Source organism: Perognathus longimembris, chromosome 22, assembly GCF_023159225.1.
Source record: "Perognathus longimembris pacificus isolate PPM17 chromosome 22, ASM2315922v1, whole genome shotgun sequence".
In the NCBI taxonomy this organism is placed as follows: domain Eukaryota; kingdom Metazoa; phylum Chordata; class Mammalia; order Rodentia; family Heteromyidae; genus Perognathus; species Perognathus longimembris.
In genome coordinates this window covers 11007425-11033288 of record NC_063182.1, presented here as the reverse complement: position 1 = coordinate 11033288, position 25864 = coordinate 11007425, and the positions used below count along the sequence as shown (strand labels likewise).

The 25864-nt window shown below is 41.8% G+C and overlaps 1 protein-coding gene, 1 non-coding gene and 1 pseudogene across 2 annotated transcripts in view; 2 read left to right on the top strand and 1 right to left on the bottom strand.

Annotated features, from left to right (window-relative positions):
* Window positions 1-10393: 10393 nt before the first annotated feature.
* Window positions 10394-18620, bottom strand: LOC125339931 (annotated as a pseudogene).
* Window positions 18614-25864, top strand: part of Dmgdh (dimethylglycine dehydrogenase) — a 66400-nt gene continuing 59149 nt past the window's right edge. The window contains exons 1-2 of the mRNA XM_048331130.1: window positions 18614-18704; window positions 22961-23135. Of these exons, the coding sequence (XP_048187087.1) occupies window positions 18619-18704; window positions 22961-23135 (261 nt within the window). The 5' untranslated portion in view covers window positions 18614-18618. The remainder of the gene's footprint in view (window positions 18705-22960; window positions 23136-25864) is intronic.
* On the top strand, window positions 20421-20544 carry LOC125340252. Its single transcript, XR_007208731.1, has one exon. It is a non-coding gene; the product is annotated as a small nucleolar RNA SNORA40 (small nucleolar RNA).

Below are 25864 nucleotides of genomic sequence, written 5' to 3'. Positions count from 1 at the left end.
AATTTGCGTGTGTGATACTGAGATTCAAACTCAGGGCCTCCCAATTTTTTACTGGTTAATTGGATAGGGAAACTCTCACACTTTTCTCCCAGGCTGACTTCAAACCACAATCCTCCAGATCTTAGCCTCCTGGGTAGCTAAGATTGCAGGAATGAGCCACCAATATGTAGTTTACCATAACTTTTTTTTTTTTTTTTTTTTTTGCCAGTCCTGGGGCTTGAACTGAGGGCCTGAGCACTGTCCCTGGCTTCTTCTTCTTTTGTTTTTTGTTTTTTTTGTTCAAGGCTAGCACTCAAGCTCTTGAGCCACAGCGCCACTTCTGGCCTTTTCTATATATGTTGGGCTGAGGACTCGAACCCAGGGCTGTTTGTGAGGCAGGTACTCTACTACTAGACCATATTCTCATCCCCTACCAGTAACTTTTTAGTAAGGACTTCCTGGTACCTCTCTAAAATAGCAACCCTCCCTCACTGTTGTGTGGACCCTAGGACCCTAGCCCAGGACAGAAGAGTTTCAGAGGACATAGGACTTTCAATGCTAAAACTAGATTAGCACTGAGGCAATCAGGAGAGTAATCCCAGCATCTGGAAAAGAGTCTGTCTTCTCACAGCTTTAAATATTTGTTGGGGAAAAAAATAAATGAATGAGCAAGTAAGGACAAAGAAATTTAGATATTTAGAGAGGAATGTAGTGTAGTAATTTATTGCCCCTAAAATTGAAATACATAGATGTATTGGTCCACTATAGCAACTTACAAGGCTGGCCTTGAACCTTGATGCTCCTATCTGTACCTCCCCAGTGATAGAGATTACAGGCTTAAGACACTGAACTTGGCTGAATCATAATACATTTTTTTAAAGGGGGGCACTTTCATTGCTCATCATCTTGAGTACCAACTCTCTTCTCTCTACATCCCCATCTACTCCAGTCAAGACCTTCTGTGATTGCCCCCTGAACCGTTCTGCTTGGCCAGCCTGTCTTTCTGTTCACAAGCTTCCTCAACCTCATCTTCTTGAACTGGCATGGAGCCAGCCTTTTCTCTATCATGTCCTCCTTTACTTAGCCAACTAGCAGAGGCTAGATGTCGCCTCTGCCCACCAAAGTGCTCGACACTGCAGTCAGCATTCCCTGGCTATGGCTCCAAGACCTTGTAAACAAAACTCTCCAGAGGTTTTTAAATTATCGATTAAATAAAATACGTGCCTGTCTTCAAGGCAGCTGTCTGTACAGCCAAAATGAATTGCTTAACTGAGTTTAGGATTTTGCATAAGGTGTCAAGTCATAGCTGTGATCATCGCAAAGCAGTAATTGTTTTTCCAGTGACCTTCACCCCTGTCTCCCACATGGCTTCGATCCTGCACAGGTTATTCCTATGCCAGCCACTTGCTGGTCTGCATTGCTGATTCTCCCCACAGCAGGGTTATCCAACGGCCATCTGTTAGTCTTGATAACCCTCTAGGACAGCAAATATCTACTGTGGAACTGGAAAGAGCTGGTTCAAGCTGGTTTTCTTAAGGTCACTGGATCATCCTTTTTTTGATCATTGCTTGTTTCAGTTCCTTTCTTCTTGTGTCTTCTTAAAACACCAGAACTTTTAGAGAAATCTTACCTTAAAACATTTAGCATGCTAAAATATTTAAATACAATTATGAACAGCAATTTAACATTTAGCATGTATTTTTAAAAATTTTCTCCAGAAATTAAGAATACATACCTACCTGATATGTACCTACCTACCTAAAATTAATACCACTTATTACCTCATTTATATCCCAAGTTTTTGCAATAATTTCTTTTAGAACTGTTTTTCCATAAAGCAAGATTCATCGTAGGACCTTTTGCTGCTTCAGTTTGTTTGCTGCCATTTCTTAGTGTCTGTGGGCCTTTGGCTCCAGAATCCCCTGGATCCTGAAATCTACACATGGCTCAACGCCACTATATGAAATGACATAGCATTTGTATATAACCACACACACTCTAGATTGCTTATAATACCTAATATAATACTCATTATATAAAATAAGTAAGTTACACTGTATTGTTTATGACATATATTGAGAAGAAAAGAATCTGTTCAGATTCAATTGTTTTTTCATAGATGTCTGGGGCCAACTATACATGAGTCAAAAGCCTATGGTGGAGCCAGCAAGCCAGCTGTCCTAAAGAATGTATGGCTCACTCCTTCTTTGTGGCAGTATGGGTTTTTTATGGGTGGAAGGTGTGTAGTTGTCTCACTTCCACGACCTCCCCCAATCATAATTACATCTCAAAAGTCTGTCTCCAAATATTATTACACGAGTTTAGAGTTCAACATGCATTTTGGAGGGGATGTTCAAATGATAGCATGGGGCAATAGGAACAAGAAAAACACCATGAAAATGTAGACGCCAGTGGCTCACGCCTGTAATCCTAGCTACTCAGGAGATCTAGAGGATGGAGATTTGAAGCTAACACAGGCAGAAGAGTCTGATAGATTCCTGCTCCAATTAACCAGAAAAAAAAGCAAGTTGGCTTAAGTTGTAGAGTGCCAGTCATAAACAAGAAAGTGGAGCAAACAGGAGACCCTGGGTTCAAACCATGGTATACACAAAAACAAATTGTCCAATGAGTGACCAGGTTAAGCTGGTTTTCAGAAAAATGTTATAAAAAACATATTTGGCATCTTAAAATTTATTTTCTCTACCCCTCCATTTTGTGGTACTGGAAAAAAAAAGATAGGAAGCAAATATTTTGCTTTTCTCCAAAAAGGATGTGTTTAAGTAGATTTTTCTGTAATTTTTGTGTAATATAAGGATAGATCAAGAGGGGTTTTGTTTTGTTTTGTTGCCAGTCCTGGGACTTGAAATCAGGGCCTGAGCACTGTCCCTGGCTTCTTTTTGCTCAAGGCTAGCACTCTACCACTTGAGCCACAGCACCACTTCCAGCTTTTTCTATATATATGTGGTGCTGAGGAATTGAACCCAGGGCTTCATGTATACAAAGCAAGCACTCTACCAGTAGGCCATATTCCCACCCCAATCAAGAGGGTTTTGAAGAAAACCATAAATGTTGTATGGGCTGAGGGGGGCGGGAAGAGGCAGTAAGAGGTACCTGTGGGAGGTACAGGGTCTGAGAGTTGATAACCTGAAGTTGTTCTAAGGGGGAGAATCTGCGGCTTGGGAAGGAAGAGTCAAGTTGGGCCTGACAGTTTCCATGTTTAGGGGTCATATGTGACCACTCAGAAGCTGACTGTGTGGTGTATCAAGCTCTACAGCTCCAATTACCCAGCTTCTCACATCAGCTCTACCAGGTGTATTATATCTACACCCAGAACAATGACTGTCCAGCAGAGGTGATGACATTAGTGCTAACCTTGCTACTTGGTCTAGTCCTCATCTAGGTGTATCTCCCACTCGTAATACTTTTAAGCCCAAGAAAAAGAGATGCAGTGGGGTTCTGAATGTTTTGAGCCCTTCTTGTAACATCTGATTGGGTGGGAGAAAGGTTGCAGGCTAAGTTAGTTCAAGACTCCTTTACATCAGGAGTGGTTCCCAATTCGCTTTCCTATCTTTTCCATTCAACTTCACCTTCACTGAGGGGAGTTGTGTGTGTATATACATTTACTTTTTTTTTTTGCATGATAAAATTTATTTTCATTATCATGGCTTTTCAACTTCATGAATTTATGTCCAACGCTTTGATCCAGTGTTATCCAGATAGTACACAATAACAGCCATCATAAAAGACTCAGCCATTTGGTTTAGAGGAAATGAGGAAGAGGAGTTATAGAAAAACCTAGCAGCTAACTTTAAAGAGTTACCACATGGAAAAAAAATGATAAGTTTGTTTTACAGATACTCAAAATCGAATAGACTAGCAGATAGAAACTATAGCTGGTAGTTTTTGGTTAATATGTGGAAATATCTTTTTTTTTTTTTTGCCAGTCCTGGAGCTTGAACTCAGGGCCTGAGCACTGTCCCTGAGCTTCTTTTTCTCAAGGTTAGCACTCTACCACTTGAGCCACAGCACCACGTCTGGCTTTTTCTGTTTATATGGTACTGAGGAATCGAACCCAGGGCTTCACGCATGCCAGGCAAGCACTCTACCACTAAACCACATTTCCAGCCAGAGGAACAACTTTCTGAAAGTGAGGTGTATCTTAAAAGTAGTAAGCCACATCAGGATGGAAGAATAGATCCATATAAAGGAAAATTAATTCTTAAACTACCTTATATTTGAGTGGGGTATTGTGGCACACACTTGTAAGCCCAGCACTCATGAGGCCGAAGGATCATGAATTTGAGACTAACCTGGGATAAATTTTTTTTAAAAGAAAAAATAAAAACAAACCTTAAGCTCTACATTTTATTATATATTTTAAGAAGAAATACAACAATTTGAAGTTTCCAGACACAAAAAATTATAGATGCATAAGAAATCAATATAAATGGTCTTATATGTAAGGTACACCACAAATATTTGCAATCTTTTAATTCATCAACACAAAAATTTGAATAGATCTGACCAAAGTAACAGCTGTGTGCATGATAGCAGGATAGAGACAATGCTGAATAATGACTGGAATACAGACTTCAGAATCAGACCATGTGGGTTCAAAAGCCAATTTATTAGCCCCACATTTTGTAATTGTGTGACCTTGGGCAAGCTACTCAGCCTCATTAGACTTCAGTTTCCTTGAATGTAAACTGCTGTGTTAAAAAAAAATAACAGCAGGCAGCTCAGCTTTAATTGCTGTGTATGAATATATACACATACATACACATAAGAGAAAACATAGATCAAAGCCCATATTATAATACATAATAAGCATTTATTATTGTTCCAAAGCTAATCTATGAAAATTTACATACTCAAAACAATAAGTAAGTTAATTTAAATTAACTTTTTTGTCACAAGTTGATACAGTGCAGTGAGGGGAAAAAAGAAATGTGGGTACAAAACAATAAGCATGAAAATCTTAGACCAAGATGGATTTGACTTTTAAAAGGTCTTCTGAAACTGTTCGCCTATTTTAAGTAATCAGCAAGTATTTCATTGAGTATCGATGGTTATGTTAGGCACAATGCTAAATGAGGAGAAATATAAGAAGTATTTTAAATGGTCTTTGACCTTTGATAGGTTATGATCTAGCTATCTGTGGTTATAAAGACCCATGTTAATTTGTAGCGTTATAATCACTTGGGATGTTATATACAAATTCAAGAATTATGCCATTGCTCAACAGTTTTTGTATCTTGTCTATTGGGATTACATTTGGGGCGATTATACAAATCATTTAAGAAAAGCAGACTCATGGCTTTAGTTTACAGTGGTGCTCCATCTTCCTTAAACACCTAGCTCAGACACCTAAATTATTCATTAGATTTGGTTCTCAGAGACTTCCTGTTATTTTCAAATGTCAGATTCACCCTGAAAGACAAGTTTGGTTATTCATAATGATCTTCAGAATAATACAAGGCAGCATTCCTAGATACTCAGTACTCAGGGTCAAAGACCTGGCTTACTCCTCTGCATGGTTGGCAGCATCCTGTCCTATATATCCATCGAGCAGAAGTTCAGTATGTATGTATCAGTGTGAGCTGAAGAGACTGTGTAAGCTTAGTGGCTGACAGCAAGGCAGGCTGAGGATGAAATGCAGAAGGAGCTGAGGCCATTGCTTTCTGTTCTGCTGTTTCAGTTTTCTTCCATTATTCCTTATCCATCAGGCGTTGATAGTGAAGGACAGGAAGGTGGGCCTGAAGCTGGCAGCAGAGTCGCCCGGTACTCCCTTCTAGCCCTGCGTTTTAACATACACAGCATTAATCTATGAAAAGACATGTATTCTGTTTTCATTTATTTTTTATTATTACAAAGGTGATGTACAGAGAGGTTACAGTTACATAAGTTAAGTGATGAGTACATTTCTTTTAGCACTTGGTCACTTCTTCCCTGATTCTTTCCCAGTTTTTCCCCTCACATCCGGACCTAGGAGTTGTATAGGTCATTTTCAACATAGCGTCCTGAGTAACCACTGTTACATTTGTTCACCTTTGGTCCCTCCATTTCTGGCGCCCCTTACCCTCCCAAAGATCAAAAGAAAACAAAAACAGCAAAGCAAAACCCTCAATCCCAATTGATACTTAATTTTTAAAAATGATTATCTTCGAATAATTGCATGGGGGTCCAATTTAATATGTCAGTTTATGTGCACAATGTATCTTGAGAAGATATATACTTTTTGTAAGTCCAATATGTCATATATGTAAATACATGTATATATAAAGATATAAAAGTATTTACATATGTGTATCAGATAACCAGGCTAATTGAGACTTTTGTTTCAACATACAGACAGAAAAACTGTCCAACCAGAGCTTTTCTCCCATTTCTCCTCATAAGAATTACAGGGGGGCTGGGAATGTGGCTTAGTGGTAGAGTCCGTAAGCCTTGCGTGCATGAAGCCCTGAGTTTGATTTCTCAGTACCACATACACAGAAAAAGCCTGAAGTGGCACTGTGGCTCAAGTGGTAAAGTGCTAGCCTTGAGCAAAAGAAGCTCAAGGACAGAGCCCAGGCCCCGAATTCAAGTCCCAGAACTGGAAAAAAAAAAAAAAAAAAAGAATTACTAGGTTTCACACTGCCTTTCAGAAAAAGAACATTTTAGATGTTTTCATGACTTACATTCATTCTGAAGTTCTTGCAAAGCTCTTTGCTCAATACTTTAATGAAAAGGGAAATAAAGAAGACAATATTTAATGTAAGGAGACAAAATATAATCTTCAAAAAAAGTAACTAAGAAGAGGTCACAAATCACTATATTAGCATTTCTTACTTGTCTTTTGACAAGGGGAGTAGAGTACAAGGTTCCTGGTCACAGATTTGGCACTTAATGTATTTTTGAGGGTTTTTTTTCCTCCTTTACTTACAAAACAATGAAGAAGTCAATTATTTTGGATGACAAATGTGGTTTTACGTATTTCTGTAAAAATCATAAATTTCTGCAAATATCAGTAGGTTTGGGAGTTTAGGATGCAAGAATTGTTTTACTTTAGTGAATAGGGTAATTTTTTTTGTGTGTTACTGAGGTATGAACTCAGCGCCTTGCACTTACTTTTTTGTAATTGGTCATAGTGCTAGAACTCAGAGCTTGAGTGCTGTCCTTGAGCATTTTTTGTTCAAGGTTAGAGCTCTGCCACTTTGAACCACCACACTACTTCTGGATTTTTTTTTTCTTTTGGTGGTTAATTAGAGCGAAGAGTCTCATGGACTTTCCTGCCCAGGGTTGGCTTTGAACTATGATCTTCAGATCTCAGCCTCTTGAGTAGCTAGGATTATAGGTGTGAGCCACCAACACTCGGCTTGCACTCACCTTTTAATTATATTTAGTAAATACTTCTACTAATATAATACCTGCAAGAAGTGTCTTCTCTGATAAGTGCTTTCTAGACAAAAAAGTTTGGCTAAATAATTTGATGCCCACTTTTACAACCTAACATAATGTACACAAGGCAAATTGTTTTCATTTACAAAATGGAGACTGTTGCAGTAAAATGACTAAAGAAATAGAAAATGAATTAAATACAGAATGGCCCTGAATAAAGACGAGAAGACAGCAGAGGTTATGGGAAGGAACTGGAGAAAGAAAGAGAGAATACAATATGCAGTAAGCCCAAACAATATAATAATTCAAGGGACCCCAAGAAAAATATCTTTAATAATAAAGTGATGGTAACAAATAGAATAATTTAGAATCTGGAAAACCTCAGAGAAGGTGAAGGCCTGTAATTTTTCTTTCAGCAATGTAAAGGGAAGTTAATTAAAAATTCTTGGAAAGCCAAATGTTATACAAAGCACAAAGAGAACCCAAGCATGAAATAAATTGAAACAGGGCATGAATTTGGACAACAGATGAAATGTAACAGAAGAGAATCCATTTGACCTTGATGCTGAGAACATTCTCGTACAAGTGGTTCAAGTTGTGTAAAATAGGATTATTTCTCTGTTTTCATGGTCCCAGAAACACCACTTCATTCTGCAATGAATGTTTAGAAAATCATTCATATAACATTGGCGGTTTTATGAGAGGTACCAAGAGACAATGGTAACAAATCTCAGAAGAAGGCACAAGATGGACACTCCACAGAAGTTTCAAAATAGGTGGCCAAGAACCTACTAGATTCTCTCCAGACACTACACTGGAAAAATCTAGATCGGGAGAACGGTGGGGAGACCAAGGGTGCTGCTACATTGGAGTAGGACCACACTCCCAGAGTTTGCTTAGAGTGACATTTTGACTCAAAATGTTGAGGTAAAAGAGAGTTAGTTTGAACATAGCTAAAAGCTGGCCCAAAAGAATCACTAAGGAAAGCAATGGGACCACCCCCCCCACCCCCCCGGCCCAATAGGGTATATCTGGAGTGACCTTCTAGAAAAGTCAGAGTCTCAGGCGGAAGTTGCCGTCTGAGAAAAATGTCCATGGTACTAGAAGAGACCAATGTTCCCCCAGGAAGCCCCTCCATAACAAAAGTGCTCTTGGAGAGAAGACTCATGGAGGCTCTGAGACTGCACTCTCTATTAGAGTGCCCCCTCTTTCCACCATCCTTCCTCTTACTCTGAATCTGAAACCATGGTTAGTCAGACAGGAAGGGATATCTGAAAGCACAGAAAGAAAATAGTTCTGCCCCTCCCTGGCTTCCTGCCTGTTCAAGCCTTCTGCCAAAAAGGTTTCAAGTTTGAAACATGTTCTGAGTTTTTATTTTATAGCTAACGAAATAGTCTTTCTTTCCTCTCTTTCTCTCCTGCTGGGGGTCGACCGCAGGGCATTGTATACTCTAGACAGGCAATCTATCTCTGCACTGCACTTTTAATTACTAACTTGAGATTGTGTTTGTTAAATAATGATAGAGTTTTCTGTTGTCTAAACATACTGGGAAAGTCTCTAGGGAAGCTCAGTATTTTCAGAGACAAAGAAAGGTATTTACCCACTGAGAAGGTTTAAAGGGATAGAGGGACACAAAGATCAATGTGAGTTCTGATTATGTTTCATGGGTTTCGTATGACAATTAAAATATTATAAATGTTTTCACCTGGTTTAGATTTAGCATACAACTTGACCCAGCTTGGAAGGCTTGATTATAATTATAAAAGAGACTATAGACCTTTATAAACCTTAGTTATGTGAAAGTAATAGTATGGTTTAAAGATGCTAAGAAGTAAAGGAGGGAAAGTAGAGAGAAGCTTAGAAGAATCAATTCGTGTGTGTGTGTGTGTGTGTGTGTGTGTGTGTGAGCTTGAATTTGGCCTTGTGCTCTAGCTTTGCTTTATTACTCAAGGATGACCCTCTGCCACTTGAGCAGGATTCTTGCTAGCTAATAAGAGATATTAAACATCTCCCAGATTTGTGTGCCCAGATGGCTTTGAACCAGAATCCGCATATCTCAACTTCCTAGGTAGCTAGGATTATAGACATGAGCCACTGGAGCCCAATTCTTATTTTATGGAGAATGGAGTCAAAAGATCTTGTTTTCTATTTATGAGTAAAGAAGTAGTTAGTTGCTGTGGCTCATACCTATAATCCTAACTACTAGAGAGGCAGAGATTGGGAACATTGTGGTTTGAGACCAGTCTGAGACAAAATGGTAGAGAGATGTTCCTCTCTCTAGCTCAGCCAATAAAAAGCTGCGTGTGGTTGTAAGTGCTTGTCATTTCAGCTATTTGGAAAGCATAAATAGGAGGGTTCTGGTCTGGCATAGACATAATATCCAAGATTCTACTTGAAAAAACAATGAAAGTAAAAATGACTGAGTGTCTGGTTCAAGGGGAAAAGCACCTGCCTGGCAAGCACAAGGCCCCTGAGTCCAGTCTCCAGCATTGAAAGAAGGAGACAAAGGAAGAGGAGGAAGGAAGAGGCAGAAGAACGGGAGGATGTGGAGGAGGGAGGAAGAAGGAGGAAAGAGAAAGAAGGAGGAAGGAGAAAGAAGGTAATAATTGCATAGTAGGGTGCCTTTAACAAACAATGACATTTCTGGGAAAGGGCTAATATCAGAAAGGACAACTTTTACTTTACATTTTACATGTATCCTGTGTATGTGTGTTTGCATACAAGTCTGGGGCTTGAACTCAAAGCCTGGGCACTGTCCTTGATCTTTTTTGCCCAAAGCTAGCATTCTTGGATCTTTCTGCCTCAGCCTTTCAAGTACTAAGATTACATTTTCAAATGATAGATGCTCTGATGAACTTTTTTTTCCCCCAAGTACAAAACTTTAAGCTTTAGATTAGGCATTCTTCAGAAAATGTACTGGGTTCATACTGAACGTTTTTTGTTCTGGGCAGTCTCGTAGTATAAGATTGCATGAGTTTTGCAGTCACTACTTTGGCATAATGAGAAATACGGAGACCTCTATACGTGCCTGAACTTAACAAAGGGATCCTCTGGGAGATCCAAAAATCCTCCTAGGCCATAGCCAGGTGTAGGAAAGCCCAGGCCCTGCAGCCCCGAGCCCCTGCCTCACTAGACTCACTGTCTGCAGACCTGCCAAGGGCCCAGATCCACAGTTGACACCAACAATGTTAGCACCTTTTTGGAGAAAAAAAGAGATTGTACATTTATTTGTTCATTATTTTCAGTAATGGGGACTGAACTCAGGGCCTTGAGTTTGCTAGGCAGGCACCCTACCACTTGAGCTAAGCCCCCAAACCATTCTTATAGCTTGTTTTTGGTGTGTGTGTGTGTGTGTGTGTGTGTGTGTGTGTGTGTGTTTTCCATTCCTGGGGCTTGAACTCAGGGCCTGGGCAATGTCCTTGAGCTCTTTTTGCTCAAGGCTAGCACTCTACCACTTGAGCCACAGCGCCACTTCTGGCTTTTTCTGTGTCTGTGGTACTGAAGAATCAAACTCAGAGCTTTGTGCATGTGAAGCAAGCACTCCACCACTATGCCAAAGTTCTGGCCTATGGTGATTTTTTTTATTATTGTTCATTTTATTTTTTAATTAAACTTTATCGACAAGGTGATATACAGAGGGGGTACAGTTACATAACAAGGTAGTGAGTACATTTCTTGTCTTATTTGTTATACTCTCCCTCATTTTTCTTTCCCTTCCCAAGTTCAATAACATATATACAATATCCAGTGTACCAAAATCATATACAGTGACCACAGGGGGTACGCCAAAGGAATTTCACCTTATAGCGATTATTTTTGAGGTAACATTTCCATTTGTGCCAGGGCAGACTGTGAATGGTGATCTTCTTACTCATGCTCCCAGGTATCAATAGGAATGACAAGTCCGCACCACTGTCCCCAGTGTTTCGTCTGTGGAAAACAAGCATGCACCTGTGCTTGGCCATTGAGTACAATGGGGTTTTGCAAACTCTTGAGCCTGTGCTAGTCTCAAACTGCGATTTCCTGATCTCGGCTCCCAATTAGCTAGGATTATAGGCTTCCACCCCTATGCTGGGCTTCCTCTTTTTGTTTTTGTTTGTCCATTTTGTTTTATTAATAGAAGCTACATTAGAAATTAGCAGTCCTAAGATTTACACATAACAAAACAGATCCCAGTTAATTCTTTTCTTGCCTTTTTCTTCCTATTTCTTTTACAGTATTCAGCAAACTTGGTTACATTTTGGAAGCCCCATTATCTGCTTCCCCTGGCTTCACAGCGCATTCTCCTGGTGTCAGTTCACTCATGTCCCCTCTGGGCCTTGTACATGGTCACTACCACAGGCTTCCCTGCTGCCTTTCAGACTTCCATGGCCCACAAAGCTTCTTCCATGTGCTCAAAATACTAAGGGAAAAGTCACTTTTTTATTGCTTCTAATTTAAAGTAGTATTTTGGATGGTAGGGCGCAAATGTTGCAAAAGTCATAAAAATTACCAACTATCTAGTATGTGATAATACTGAGGATGTGTCTCCAACCAATGGACTAAACAATAGCTTTCTGAGTAAATATTTCAATTTCTTCCACTATAACATAAAGATTTTCATTCAAGGGTCATTGTCTAGTGAAAGGACTTTGTAAAACAAAAACCATGCCCGCAGAGTTCCTTTTTTAAATAACTACACCTTTGAAATTATAGTTTCAAAGGCAAGAACTTTTTACCTATATAAACTCTTAGGGAACTTAGAAATCTCCAAAATATAATTGGTCATGCATTGTATTTCACAATGCTTCTATGTCCCTTCTAGTTGGATAGTCATAAGTGTTCCATAAAGAAGCAGGGAAAGTGAATTCCCCAGACAAGAAGACTGAGACACGGCACAAGAGAGCTTTTTGGTTGACTTTTCAGATAGGATCTCACATGCTTGTCTGAGCTGGCCTCAAATGTGATCCTCCTCCCCACCAAAAGCAAGTAGGTGGAAGTATAGGCATACAACACCACAGCTGATTCTCTCTTCAGTCTTGATTTAGGAATTTGCAAAAGTGTCGTGCATGTAAGGAATAAATTCACCCATCTGGAGAAGAGCTGCAGCAGCCCCACTGTACTGAGTTGGGTATGAAGTGTCCCCTGAAAGGCTCATGTATTGAAAGCCTAGCCACTAGTTTGTGGGTCTAACCACTGAGAGGTTACAGATTGTAATAGCTGTGATCCAATTTATGAATCAGTCTGTTGATGGCTTCACAATTTGAGGGTGTCACTGAGAGGTGATGGGAAAGTGGGCCTTGTTGGCAGAGATTGGTCATGGGGGGGCATGTCTGAAGGATAGGCTGTCCATGCCTCCTTCCTTTCCCTCTCTCTGCTTTGGCGCTGACATGAAGTGAGTATCTCTGCTCTGCCATGTCCTTCCACAATGTAACCTTGCCTTGTCACAGGCCCAGAAACCATGGAATCAGCTGACACAGACTCAAGCCTTTGAAGCTCTGGGCCCAAATCAGTCTTTCCCCACAAATTGCTAGAACTGTGATGGGACATTCTTACTGATGGTTTAAGTGTTCCTTATGTGTGCTCTGGATTGAGGGAAAGCAGAGAAATGGAGTGACCAAGGCCTGCATGCGGGAGGAGAGGGCAGCTACTTAGCGTTGAGGATTTCTGGGGGCCTTGCTGAGCCTGAGCAGCTGCTACTTCCTAGGCTTCTCTACCTCACTGTCTTCAGCCCACCCATAGCACCTTCCAGCCTCTCCCTTGAAGAGGATGCTTCCTGAGCTCCTTCCTCTCATCCTGCTTATCACGATCAATCAGGCTCTGCAACTGTCCAGACCTGAGAAAGCCAAATGTGAGGCTCAGACCTTACTTGGCTCTGCCCTTTGGCCTTAGAGAGATTATACAAACAAGTAATGTTGGCCTGGACTGTGGTGCACTCAAACAAACCTTTGCCCATCCACATGGAGGAAACAAGGGTGTCCTGCAGTCCAACACCCTAGTGAAAGCTGAAAACGACACAGTTTCCCTGGTGAAAATAGCTTTCATCTTATTCCCCGAACACCAGGTTTACCTCTGCAATCAAAAGTCCACATTTTCTCTGGAATTTTTTTTTAATTCTAGCTTCATCCTTATGGTATTTGTACATGGATGTCTGGCAGATGCCTCCTGCCATCGAAACATCACCTTTGCCAGCCACTTCCCTGGCAAGGTTACAGGCAGTGGTATTTACGTCTTCCCACCGAAATGAGAGAGCCCAGAGCCTGGCATTTAAATGTGGAATACGACAGATAACACTGGGATCAGGGAGAAGTAAGTCAGTCCAAGTCACTCCTTGAAACTACATGTGTGAGGAAAGCAGCAAAGCTGGGTACCATTGCTTCTGAGGGAGGTGACTTTAGATTTTCATTATTGTTCTTACCACAGGGTTTTGTGCTTGCTAGGCAAATGTTCTATCACTTGAGCCACATCTCTAGCCCTGTTTTCTGCTGCTTAACTGGAGATGGTATCTCTCGGACTTTTCTTTGAACTGCAGTCCTCCAGATTTTAGCCTCCTGAGTAGCTAGGATTATAGGCATAAGCCACTGGCACCTGGTTAGGTTAATAACTCTCTACTGGTTTGCCTCCCACATCTGACCATGAGCTTCTTTAAAATAACATCTATGCCTCTGTATGATCTTTGTATCTATGGCCCATTGGCCGTACAACAGCCCATTGACTACAACTAATAAATATATAACATTTATTGGTACCCGTTAAATGTTGGCTTGTTAAATAAACAAATGTGCATTAACATTTACAACTATCAGCACTTTAAAATATTTCACAGCATTTCCACATTCTCCATCTCATCTACTCTGTCCAACAGCTCTACAAACATAAGGACTATTGTTTTCTCCATTTGTAGAGAGAAAGCCAATGATTGATACAGTCTTTCATAAAGTTATGCTGCCAATAGGTGGCAAAGTTGGAAATTGCACCTAATTTCACTTCTGGACTAGTACTGTGTTCCTTGACAGACAAAGCAGAAACAACACAATGTCCTTTGTATAACTAACAATTGTTTTTAACCACAATGTGAAATGGGAAGATGAAAGTTATATCTGCCAAGAGTTCTTTTCTTAAAAAAAAAAAAAATAGGGGCTGGGAATATGGCCTAGTGGCAAGAGTGCTTGCCTCGTATACATGAGGCCCTGGGTTCGAGTCCTCAGCACCACATATACAGAAAATGGCCAGAAGTGGCGCTGTGGCTCAAGTGGCAGAGTGCTAGCCTTGAGCAAAAAAGAAGCCAGGGACAGTGCTCAGGCCCTGAGTTCACGGCCTAGGACTGGCCAAAAAAAAAAAAAAAAAAAAAAATAGCACGGAAGGATAGTTCTGCCTTTCCAATGCCCTGTTCTGTTTGGTCCTTTTTTCTCCTGTACCTAAAGGGGCCTGAAAAGCTCCTTTATTTAGGTTGAATATTTTGTTTTTATGCTGGCCCTGGGGCTTGAACTGGGGCCCTGGACATTGTTCTGGAGCTGATTTTGTTCAAGGCTAGCACTCTACCACTTGAGCCACAGCTTCACTTCAGACTTTTTAGGTAATTTAGTGGAGATAAGAATCTCACAGACTTTCCTCCCTAGGCTGGCTTCAAACTGTGATCCTCAGAGCTCAGCCTACTGAGCAGCTAGGATGACAGGCATGAGCCCCTTGTGAACTCATCAGTATTGTTGGTTGATTTTGGAATGAAATGTCTTAACACATCAAGTCAATCTTTTAGCTTCCTGAGAAAGGTTCTGTTTGTTTCTCATCTCAGTTGGTTTACCTCACTTTCCATATTGCCCTTCCTGGCAGAAAAGGTGAATGTCTGCATGACATTTGACCCTGTTCTCAAAAATTCCACGTGAAGCTGACAAACTGCAAAGGAATCAGGGTGTTTTCAAATTAAAATTCAGAAGTAAACATCACCGAGGTGCTCTCGCTGCTCTCTTTCTCTCTCTCTCTCTCTCTCCCTCCCTCCCTCCCTCCTTCCCTCTCTCTCCCCCAACCTCCCTCCCTCTTTCCCCCTCCCCTCCCCCCCCCACCTCTAAGCAGCCAAAAGCAGCGAATTCATTCCTATCTCTTTCAGTCAGCTCCAGTTTTCAACCCAGGCGACTTCAAGGAGAGAATGAATGGTTCAGCGCTGCCTGGCGCTGTCCCCCCATACTGTCCTGTGGATGAGCCTCAAGACCTGATGGGTTCTATGCAGAGGTGATGGCCTGGCTTGGTTGGTCCACTGGTCTCAGGCTAGAGCAGGTTATGTATGTGCCAGAAGCATTGGCAATTCACAGAGAAGGCAAAGCATGTGGACCCCACAGCAGGCCGAGTCAACAGCAAGCCCAAGGGAAAGCAAGAAACAACCTGGGTGATATCCTGGACCTCTCTGAGGTCCTTACCATGTTCACTTTTACTCCATATCTTTATCCTTGCTCCTTTAGGATTTCTGGGCTCACAAAAAGAACTTGCAAAATGAAGAACTTCTAAAATTAAGGATAAAGTAGCACCAGAGAGATCCTTTGTGTGCCACAGAACCCTGAGTATGTGGTGGGGCAGTGGCAATGCCTGCTGGGTACTAATGCCACTCACATGGGCTAGGTTGTCAGTCCCCACAACAAGTCACATCCTGCTCCAGCTGGTCACATCCTGCCCCATGTGACAAATGAAAGAAGGATCCTCACAGATGTCAAAGGACTTATTTAAGATCATATAACTGGTCTGTAGGAGACCAAGACAAGGCCCCCATATTTGTCTAATATGTGATGCACGTATGAATAAAATCAGAGGGACTCAAAATTGCAATCCCAGCTTGCATTTGAGTTCTTCCATTTCATTCTTTGGCTTTATTTTCCTACTTGAATTTAGGAATGCAGAGCAAGAATAGGCTTAAAGTTCCAATTTGATCTTACCAGCCCATCCCATCACAGTTTCTTTCTCCAATTCTTTTTATTTTCCAGCCAGGAGGATGATGTAAAACTGTTCATTTCTTTGTGTCTCATCCCTAGAACATGCCACCTGTGCTTTTAGGTTGGTGATAGTCATTAATCACTTTTACTGCACCACTGTTATAGAATGTGCATCAATGGGCAGGATGAAATGAAAGCAGTAACAAGTTTTGCTATTTTAAGGAAATACTTGAATATCAACAAGATAAGTATTCATGGAATAAACATTTAAATGTATTATTTTAGCAATGCTTATACAAGAAGACACACTTGTGTGAGTGATCAAGAGAAAGTGAGGGTAAGAGGGAGAGAGGGGGGAGAAGGAGAGGGGAGATAAAGAAAGGAGAGAATATGGGGAAAAGGCAGAGAGAGAGATCCTTTTTCTCACACATATACTGCATTGTCTCCACATTCTGACAATGTTTCTAGTAGTACAGTCCCTTTTTATTTTCTAGTTAGTCATGAGGCTTGAACTCAGAGTTTTGTTACTATCTCTGAGCTTTTTTTTTTTTTTTTTTTTTTTTCTAAAGGCTAGCACTGACTTTAGGCCACAACTCCATTTTCAGTTTTCTGGTAGCTAATTGGGAGATAAGAGTCTCATAGATTTTGCTTCCTCAGGCTGGCTTCAAACATCTATCCTCAGACCTCAGCCTCTTGAATAGCTAGGATTACAGGTTTAAGCCACTAGCACGTGGCTATAATTCCTTGTTTGAAGTAAAATGCCACTTCAATACGCACTGAGTCTTAGGTGATTCGAGTACTAACCTGCATCTGGATGCTGCACCACAGCTTCTGGAGTTCAGAGCCCCACCTTCACGTAGCTTCTCTCCTCCAGGGTGAATAGAAAGCTGCAGTCCCCAACCACAACCTCCCACTGTCCAGATTCTCCAAAATGTCCTGGAGAAGACAAAGGAAAACTATCTAAGCTCTTCTCACCCTATCCTCCCTGGCTTGTTTTTTTTTTTTTTTGTTTTAAAGAAATTTCCCATTTTAAGAAAGTGGTATTGTACTCTTAGAGCTCTGGTTCTATTCCATTTGTATCTAATGGTGTTTGAAAGATTGCCCACGCTATCTTTCTTGGCTCAACCAGGTGCCTGTTTTGTGTACTCAAAAGGCTGTGGCTTGCTCTTCTCAATTAACATTCTCTCTGAGCCAAATTATAGTAGAAGTGCTGATTCCCTGTTCTTTATTTTGTTTTGCCAAATTGCTTGTGGTGACCTGGCTTGTTAGTCTCACTAATACACACTTTCATTTCTTTGCTAATATGTTTTGTTGGGGGAGACAATGATTTCAACTTAAAAAGCAAAGCCAAAACAACTCCCAGGCTCCCTTGCAGCAGAGCCTGGCCTTTGTGCTACAGCATTGGCTAATGAGGCATAGGTGGGAACAGGCTGAGGATTTTTGGAAAGGTGTTGCTTTCCTGATGTAGATGCCTACTCCCTTTCTTCTTGTCCCTTTGATCCTTCCATCAATATAATGTCTGGTGGTACAGCAACCATCTTGTTGTCATGCCACTAAAAGCTACATGCCAAAGCTGGTGAAATCAATTAGTAAAAAGAGCCTCATTCCTGTCCTCTCCTCTCCTTTTCTTTCTTTTCTCTCTTCTTCTTTTTGTCAGTATTGGGATTTGAACTCAGAGTCTTACACTTACTCAGCTTCCTTATTCAGATATTGTGCTCAATCGCTTCAGCCAGGCCTCCAGACCAGCTTATTGCTGATTTTTTTCAGAGATGAAATCTCATAGATTTTTCTGCTCAGGCTGACTTTGAACTGTGATCCTCTATATCTCAGCCTCCTGAGAAGCTAAGATGACAGTTGTAAGCCACAGAAGAGCACGATTTCTTATTGATATACCTGAGTAATAGCATCCCTGATGGCCCACTTCTAGACCTATTAAGTAAGAAAAGCAAACCTCATATTGTATTAACCTATTAAGAAAAGCAAACCTCATATTGTATTAACCAAAATCAAATTCAATACTGCACATTGGATAATTCTAGAAAGAAAAGTATCATTATGGTGTCCTCCCCCCGCCCCCCCCCCCAAGCCTTGCTAAGGACCCAGAGAGTTTGCCCAGTGGATTTGAACTTGAGTTGCTCAGAGAGCAGTGACCAGAGCTTCGCAAGGAAGCACACTCACCTTCTTGGCCCAGGGACCTCCGGCTGTGGTCACCCCGCTGTGGCCCCGAGGGCGCAGGTCCCTTGGCACTCAGATGTCCCGGGGTCCCCGCCCCTTGCTGCGGGGCGGGGAGGGTCTGGCTGCCGGGGCTCGGGATCAGTGTGTGGGGCGGGCTTCCCGGGGCATCGCCGCAGGTGTCTTCGCCATGCTCGGCAGGGGCGCGCAGCGGCTGCGGGGTCTCGGGCTGCGCGGCTGCCCGGGGCGCCTGCTCTCAGTGGGCAGCGGAGGAGGGTGAGTGCGGCTCCCGGCCCGGCGGCCCTGGGGGCTGGAGCTAGGGGATGGGTCGGGCTTCAGAGTTAGGAGCACGTCGGTCGTCGGTCTCCGGGAACGGGGCTCGGAATTGCTCCTTGAACGATCGGTTCATTGCCAAGGGAACATTGTGGAAAGGTTCCCGCGTGAAGACCCTCCCGCCCCAGCCCCAGCCCCAGCCCCAGGCCCAGGCCCAGGCCCAGGCCCAGGCCGCAGCATTGGTGCCTTCCTCTCCAGGAGCCTGGGTGTGTGGAGGACTCTCGCGGATGTGAGGTTCTTGGGGTTACTTTCACTTTACTTTTAGAGTAATCACTGTCTTGGAGACTGTCTCATATCAGGATATATTGATTTCCCTTATTTAAAAAAAAGTCAGTTGCATACTTTTTTCGTCCTGTCAATATTCGCACCATAATTAAATAGTCCATTTATTAACATTTAGACCGTTGCCAATTCTTTTTTTCTTTTTGTTCTCTTCTTCCCTCCCTCCCACCCTCCCCCCTCCCTCCCTCCCTCCCCCCCTCCCTCTCTTCCCTCCTCTCCCCTCCTCTCCCCTCCTCTCCTCTCCTCTCCCCTCCCCTCCTCTCCTCTCCCCTCCCCTCCCCTCCTCCCCTCTCCTCCCCTCCCCTCCCCTACCCTCCCCTCCCCTCCCCTCCCCTCCCCTCTCCTCCCCTCCCCTCCCCTCCCCTCTCCTCCCCTCCCTTTTTTTTCACTTGTCCCAGGGCTTGAACTCAGGGACTGGGAACTGGCCCTAAGCCTCTTTGAGCTCAACACTAGTGCTCTACCTCTTGAGCCACAGTACCTCTTTGGTCTGGCTTTTTCTGAGTAGTTTTCTAGAAATGAGTCTCATGGACCTTCTTGCCCCAGCTAGCTTGGAACTGTGATCCTCAGATCTTAGCCTCCTGAGAAGCTAGGATTACAGGTGTGAGATACAGGCACCAGGCTTCCAGTTGTTTCTTACTGCAAAAATGTGCACAAGAAAAAAAATTATGCATGTATTATTGATCACATTTGGGATTCAACAGTCAGTGTTTAAGAGTAAAACTATCATTAAGTAGAGGATCATATGCATTTCAAAGATTGAAAAATAGTAGCAACAAGATTTCCAAAAGATGGCAAGCATATGTATTCTTGCTACAAGTGTAGCCTCTTCCTGCATCTCCATGGCTTCCAGGCTTGGCACGTTTTGGTGTGTGTCTTTGTTAAGTCTGACAGGCGATTCCTATTTTAATGGGTCTGTATTTCAACAGACCAATGTGGAGCATCTTTTTTCAACAGATTATTTGGTCTTCAAGGAAGGCTTCTTGCTAAGACCCTCTCAACATGGTTACCAGTTGACTCCATTATTATTTTACATACTATGTCATCATATGCTGGAATCAAAAGATCTACTTTTGAGTTCCATCCATCCTTCAATTGAACAGATATTTACTTAGTATCTGTGATGTGCTAGGCTAGTCTGGTTCTGGGAATATAATAGCCACCAAATTATAGTTCCTTCTGTATCAGTTACACAGGATATGACCTAACACTTCTGAATGTCTATTAAATGGATATACTCATCTGCTTTGCCTAACTCCCAAGGCTGCTACATGCCATGTAGAACAAAAGAAACAAATTTAATATCCTTGAGTTGATTTGTTTAAAATTGGTTGGGAAAATCAAATATATTTAGGACTACCTCAAAGTCTATTTTACTGTAGCACTTGTTTATGTCTTTGTTTAATTTGTAACAAAGACTTACAGACAGGCGCAAACAGTAAATCTTTTTCAATTCAGAACTCATTGTTGAGTATGAGTTTTGATCCCCGTCCAATGGAATATAAGTCCCACAATAGTTGGAAGTGATGGGGTATTGTTGACCCATGCAGATTAGCTCTGGGATTACAGTGGATGTAAAAAGCAGTATGCTATCATTATTTAGGTTGAGTAATTTTTATTGACCCAATCCCAAAACATCAAGATGTTTTATTTCAGCAAGCACTTAGTCAAAGAGACAATATAAATATTACAGTTCCTAATATAGAAAATGGAGGGCTAACCTTCATTTTTTGTTGTCATTTTTTTGTTTTGTTCTCTGGCATGGATTCTGCTCTATTTGATTTTTGAATATACTTGTGGACCTTCTCAATTACATGCAGAAGGACTTTTTTTTGTAGGTTGTGGGGCTTGAACTCAGAGCCTGGATGCAGTCCCTGTCCTCTTTTGCTCAAAACTAGTGCTCTACTACTTTGAGCCACAGCCCCACTTCCAGATTTTAAGTGACTAATTTGAGATAAGAGTCTCATGGGGACTTTTCTGCTCAGGCTAGCTTTGAGCTACGATCCTCAGATGTCAGCCTGGTGAGTAGCGAGGAGGATTCCAGGTGTGAGCCACTGGTGCCTGGTGCTCCAGTAGGATTTAACACAACTACCCACGTATTTAAAAAATATATTGCCTAGTCTAGAACCCACTGTGGCATACTGAGCAAAAGGAATACGGTGAACTAGACAATGCTTATGGCTCCATTTGGCAGAGGAGGTGCTGAGATTCTTTATCTACATCACCCTAAGATAGTTGCTCAATTAAGGCAGGGAACTGAGGCTTGAACCCAAGTTATCTGATCTGACATTCTTTATTGTTCTTTCACTCTACTAACACAAATCAATCTTTCTTTTGAACCACAGAAAAAGAACGTTTAACATTGTCATCATTGATCATCTTTATATGGGTTTCAAGCAAAGTCTGAGGCATCGTTAGGCCATTTAAGAATGAATTTCTATCCAAAGTAGTGAATTTCTATATCCGTTACTCTTTTCTTATGCAGAATATGAAGAGATGATAAAAATAATTTAAAGCCCAGTAAAGAGAGACTTAGTCTCTCATGCCTATAATCCTAGCTACTCAGGAAGTGGAGATCTGAGGACAGCAGTTCAAAGATAGCCCAGGCAGGCAAGCAAGTACATGAGACTTTCCAATTAACCACAAAAAGCTGGAAGTAGAAGTGTGGTTCAAGTGGCAGAGTACCAACCATGAGGTAAAAAGCCCAGGCCCAGAGTTAAAGGCCCATTACCAGCACAAAAACAAAAGGCAAAAACCAAAATAACAAACAAACAAACAACAAAAAAAAACCCCACAAAAACAGTGAAGCAAAAGTCCTGGAATTTGCTGTGTCACCAGAAAATAAAGAAATTCTCCAAGATTCTTGTAATTGTGTCTAAAGCATCCAGGAATCAACTGAAATAATCCTTTGTTGGCTAAGTCTGGAACAATTTTGCATTAAAATAAATGATGAAACTAGGCATGGAGGTTGGTACTTGTAATCCCAGCTATGTTGAAGGCAGAGAAGAGAGGACTAGGTATCAAGGTAATCTGAACAAAAATGGAGAGAATGTATATGCAAGATAAAGCAAAAGGAGCTGGGATGTGGCTCAAGTGGTAGTGTGCCTGACTAGCAACTGGGAGGCCCTGAGTTCAATTTCCAGTATGGACAAGATAAACAGAAGAGAACCAAGAGAGGCTCGTAACTCAGCTGGGAAGACAATGATGCAAATCCATAAGATAATGCTAACTACTGAAAAATCAGAAATGATAGGCATGCTAGAGAGGCAGGTGCAAAGTGACGGGAACCGTGAGAGGCAGAACATTCTGCTGTGCCTGAGAAACATCTAAGGGACAGGAGGAGCCAAGATTTAGAGGTGCTAACCTTCATGATGGTTATGATTTTTCTTGGAACAAAATGGTTACAAATGTGTTTTTTACAAAATAAAAATATCCACTGAAGCCTTTCAGGGAGGGAAAAAGAGTGCAGGATAAGAGAGAGGGAGAAGAGAGAGAGAGAGAAAGCGAGACTATTCATTTCTTTAGTTATACGAAGCATCAGAGTCATTATATGAGATGGACCAAATGCCTGCTTCTTCCTCCCCTACCCAGGTTGCCTAGTCAGAGATTAGGTGTCTAGATGATTAAACACAAACCACAATCACCAGAGAAATGAGGATGTTTGGAAAGCATGTTAATCAGAACAAAGTTGGGTAAAATGTTTTAATGGTTATTATAAAGGTGATCTATGGAGAGGTTACAGTTACATAAGGCAGGTAAAGAATAGATTTCTTTTTTGTCACCCCTTGTTCTCTCCCAGTTTTCCCTCCCTTTCCCACCCACAAGTTGTGGAGTTCATTTTCAACATAATATTTAATGAGTACCACTGCTGTCTTTAAAGTTAGGTAAAGTTATCACTTTGAAAATGTGTTTTCTTCCAGAGAGGAAAGGCTCCCGTCACCTACAGAAACAAAGTGGAAAGACAGGGCAGAAACCGTGATCATTGGCGGTGGCTGTATAGGAGTGAGTCTAGCCTATCACCTGGCCAAAGGAGGCATGAAAGATGTGGTCCTGCTGGAGAAATCTGAGCTCACAGCTGGATCAACCTGGCATGCAGTAAGTGTAGCCTACAAACTGTCCTGAGCTCCAAACCAGGCACCAGGCCTCCTTCTCACTGGCAGCTTCCCAGGGCCAGCTTGTAGTTCTCTATGGCTGTCTTGAACCTTTTCCTTAAAGGACAGTGGGCCACTTGTGTACAGTTCAGGAAGGAAGCTGCAAACCAGCCTGGCATGTTCCAGTGGAGACACAGCCCTGGTCCCTGGTGCTCCGGAAGCTCTCAGAGCACAGGGCACCATAAAGCAAAGATTAAGAGGTGCAGGATGACAGAAGCTGAAGTGTCCTTCCAAGAGGCTGTAGGCTCCTTCCAAGATGGCAGTAAGCAGAGACCAAGAAGTCCTGGGCAAGGGTCAGGGGGAGAAGCGAAGGGGCTGTGAGGTGATCTAGCTAAGAACATTCAAGCAGAAGGAACTCAAGACCAGTAGAAAGATTTGAGAGGGATGGCTGACACCTTTCCACACCCGGATTGTTGTTGAGAAGGGCACCTTCTTTATATTAGAATGGCTTATTCACTCATTTACACACTGATTTCATTTTTTAGAATAGATTACAAGATTCCCTGGGATTTGGCTTCTTTAATATCCCCAGTGGATAAAATGTAACACACCCTTAATCTCAACTCCTTTAAGAAAACCAGTTTTAGAGAAATTTAGGCGCCCAAGTCTTGATCAAAGTCAACTATGCAAAATAGTTTTCCCCAAAGCAAAGGGAATGCAAAGCAAGTGGGCTGAGGTTCTGTGTTGCTTTGCAGGGCAGAGACATGCATTGAGCCTCTGGGTTTGAAATGAGGATTCAGGCAGTGAGCCCCCCCTCCCCTCCACCCAGGATCTCTTAGGTGTTTTCCTAATGCGAGCCTCAGACTGTGATCTTTTCATATAGCAAAGACCATGATCCACACCACCATGCTCAGTTTATTGATTGTGATGGGATCTCATTCACTTTTTGTCAGGGTTGGCTTCAAACCATGTTACCAACATACCTCATGAATAGCTGGGAGGACAGGGATAAGTCACCATGACTGTGTGCAAGAGATAGATTTTTAAACCATTTAAAATTCTACTGAATGAGGAGTTTCGATGCGATCTGTCCCCAATTATTTAAAATACAAAACAAAAATGTCTTCTGATTTGTCACAAGCATTAATGGACAAGAGAACACAGAACACTAGTCAAGTGTCAGCAGAAACCTTTATATAAGATTGGAGGAAGAGTTACTACGCAAGCATGATCAAGATTGCACTTGTCCTTCTTAGGCCTGTGTACCACTGGGGGGTGGGGGGTGGGGGGGTCAGAGGTCACCTTCCACAGTTAAAGCCATTAAAACCAGCCTCAAGTATAGCAAAACAAGAATCAGGCCATCACACTGCTGGACTCCAACTGTAATCTGGTGTATGCAGTTTAATCATGAAGTATTTAATTCATATAGCTTTCACTAGAGTATGATTAATAAGCTTAATATTCAAAGACTTTTCTACGCAGTAAATAACAGGAAATTTATTTAAAATATTTCACTCATTCCAAGTTGTTTTGCATGTTTTATGATCTCAATTAACATAGTAAGTTATCTTTACATAACATAAAGTAAACAAAGAAACATACATATTTTAGTGGTTACTCTCAAACCTTTGAGTGGACTTTGGAACTACTAATAAAGGATGAGTTAGTTAGATCTATCTGTCTCAGGGCTTTCTGAGGCAGGTTCCTGGAAGTTGGGAGAACTGTTAAGGACAGCATTGTTAGGACCACTAGCCGTGCCACTAGACACTAGCCATTACACTGTATTTAGTGTTTAGTTGTATTTAATTAGATGGCTCTTTAACTCCAGCTTTCCTTCTTATTAATGTTCTTCATTCATGTTAAGGTGATTCATTAATTTTTAACTTATTTAAAGGTTTATAATCCATTTACTTATCAGCTATCTGTCTGTCTGTCTATCTATCTATCTATCTATCTATCTACCTATCTGACACTCTGCCACTTGACACTTTCCCTCTTAAGCATGTCTCCAGTCCAGCTTGGAGATGGAGTCTTGTAGATTTTTCCTGTCCATGTTCACTTCACACTACTATTCTCCAGGTCTCAGCCTCCTGAGCCCTGCATTGGGTTGGGCTAAATATTTGGAGTAATACTTTTTCAAAAATGAATCCATGTGATTCCTTCAGATGAAAGATCATTAGGTCCTAATTTGGGGAGGGGAGAAGAAGAGAATGTGTGGCATAGGTAAGTCTGGATGGATAATAGAGCTTTCTGGTCGTCTGTCTTCACCTGGGTAACGTGGCTTAGAGCTCTGGAGAGGTGCATATGGTGATCAGAACCTCACACCAGTACTTGGGAATCTCCATTTCATTAACTAGCAGGGTAGACACTGATGACAAAATTGGGATCCAGAAGGCCAGGGGCTCTCTGAACCCCTGTTCTCTGAACAGAGGTTGTATAATCCCTGTTATTAAATCACAAATATCCATATGCATACAGAGTTGCAGACATGTAATGTAGAAGGAGGCAAGGTACTTGACCATGAGCCAGTTAGCCTGACTTGCACTTAGTTCCACAGTTTTCTGCTTTGTGCTACGTTGCTATGCCCTGACAAGAAAACTGTCTTAGGAGATTTGTTTGTTTTTTTTTTTTTTGGCCAGTCCTGGGCCTTGGACTCAGGGCCTGAGCACTGGCCCTGGCTTCTTCCCGCTCAAGGCTAGCACTCTGCCACTTGAGCCACAGCGCCACTTCTGT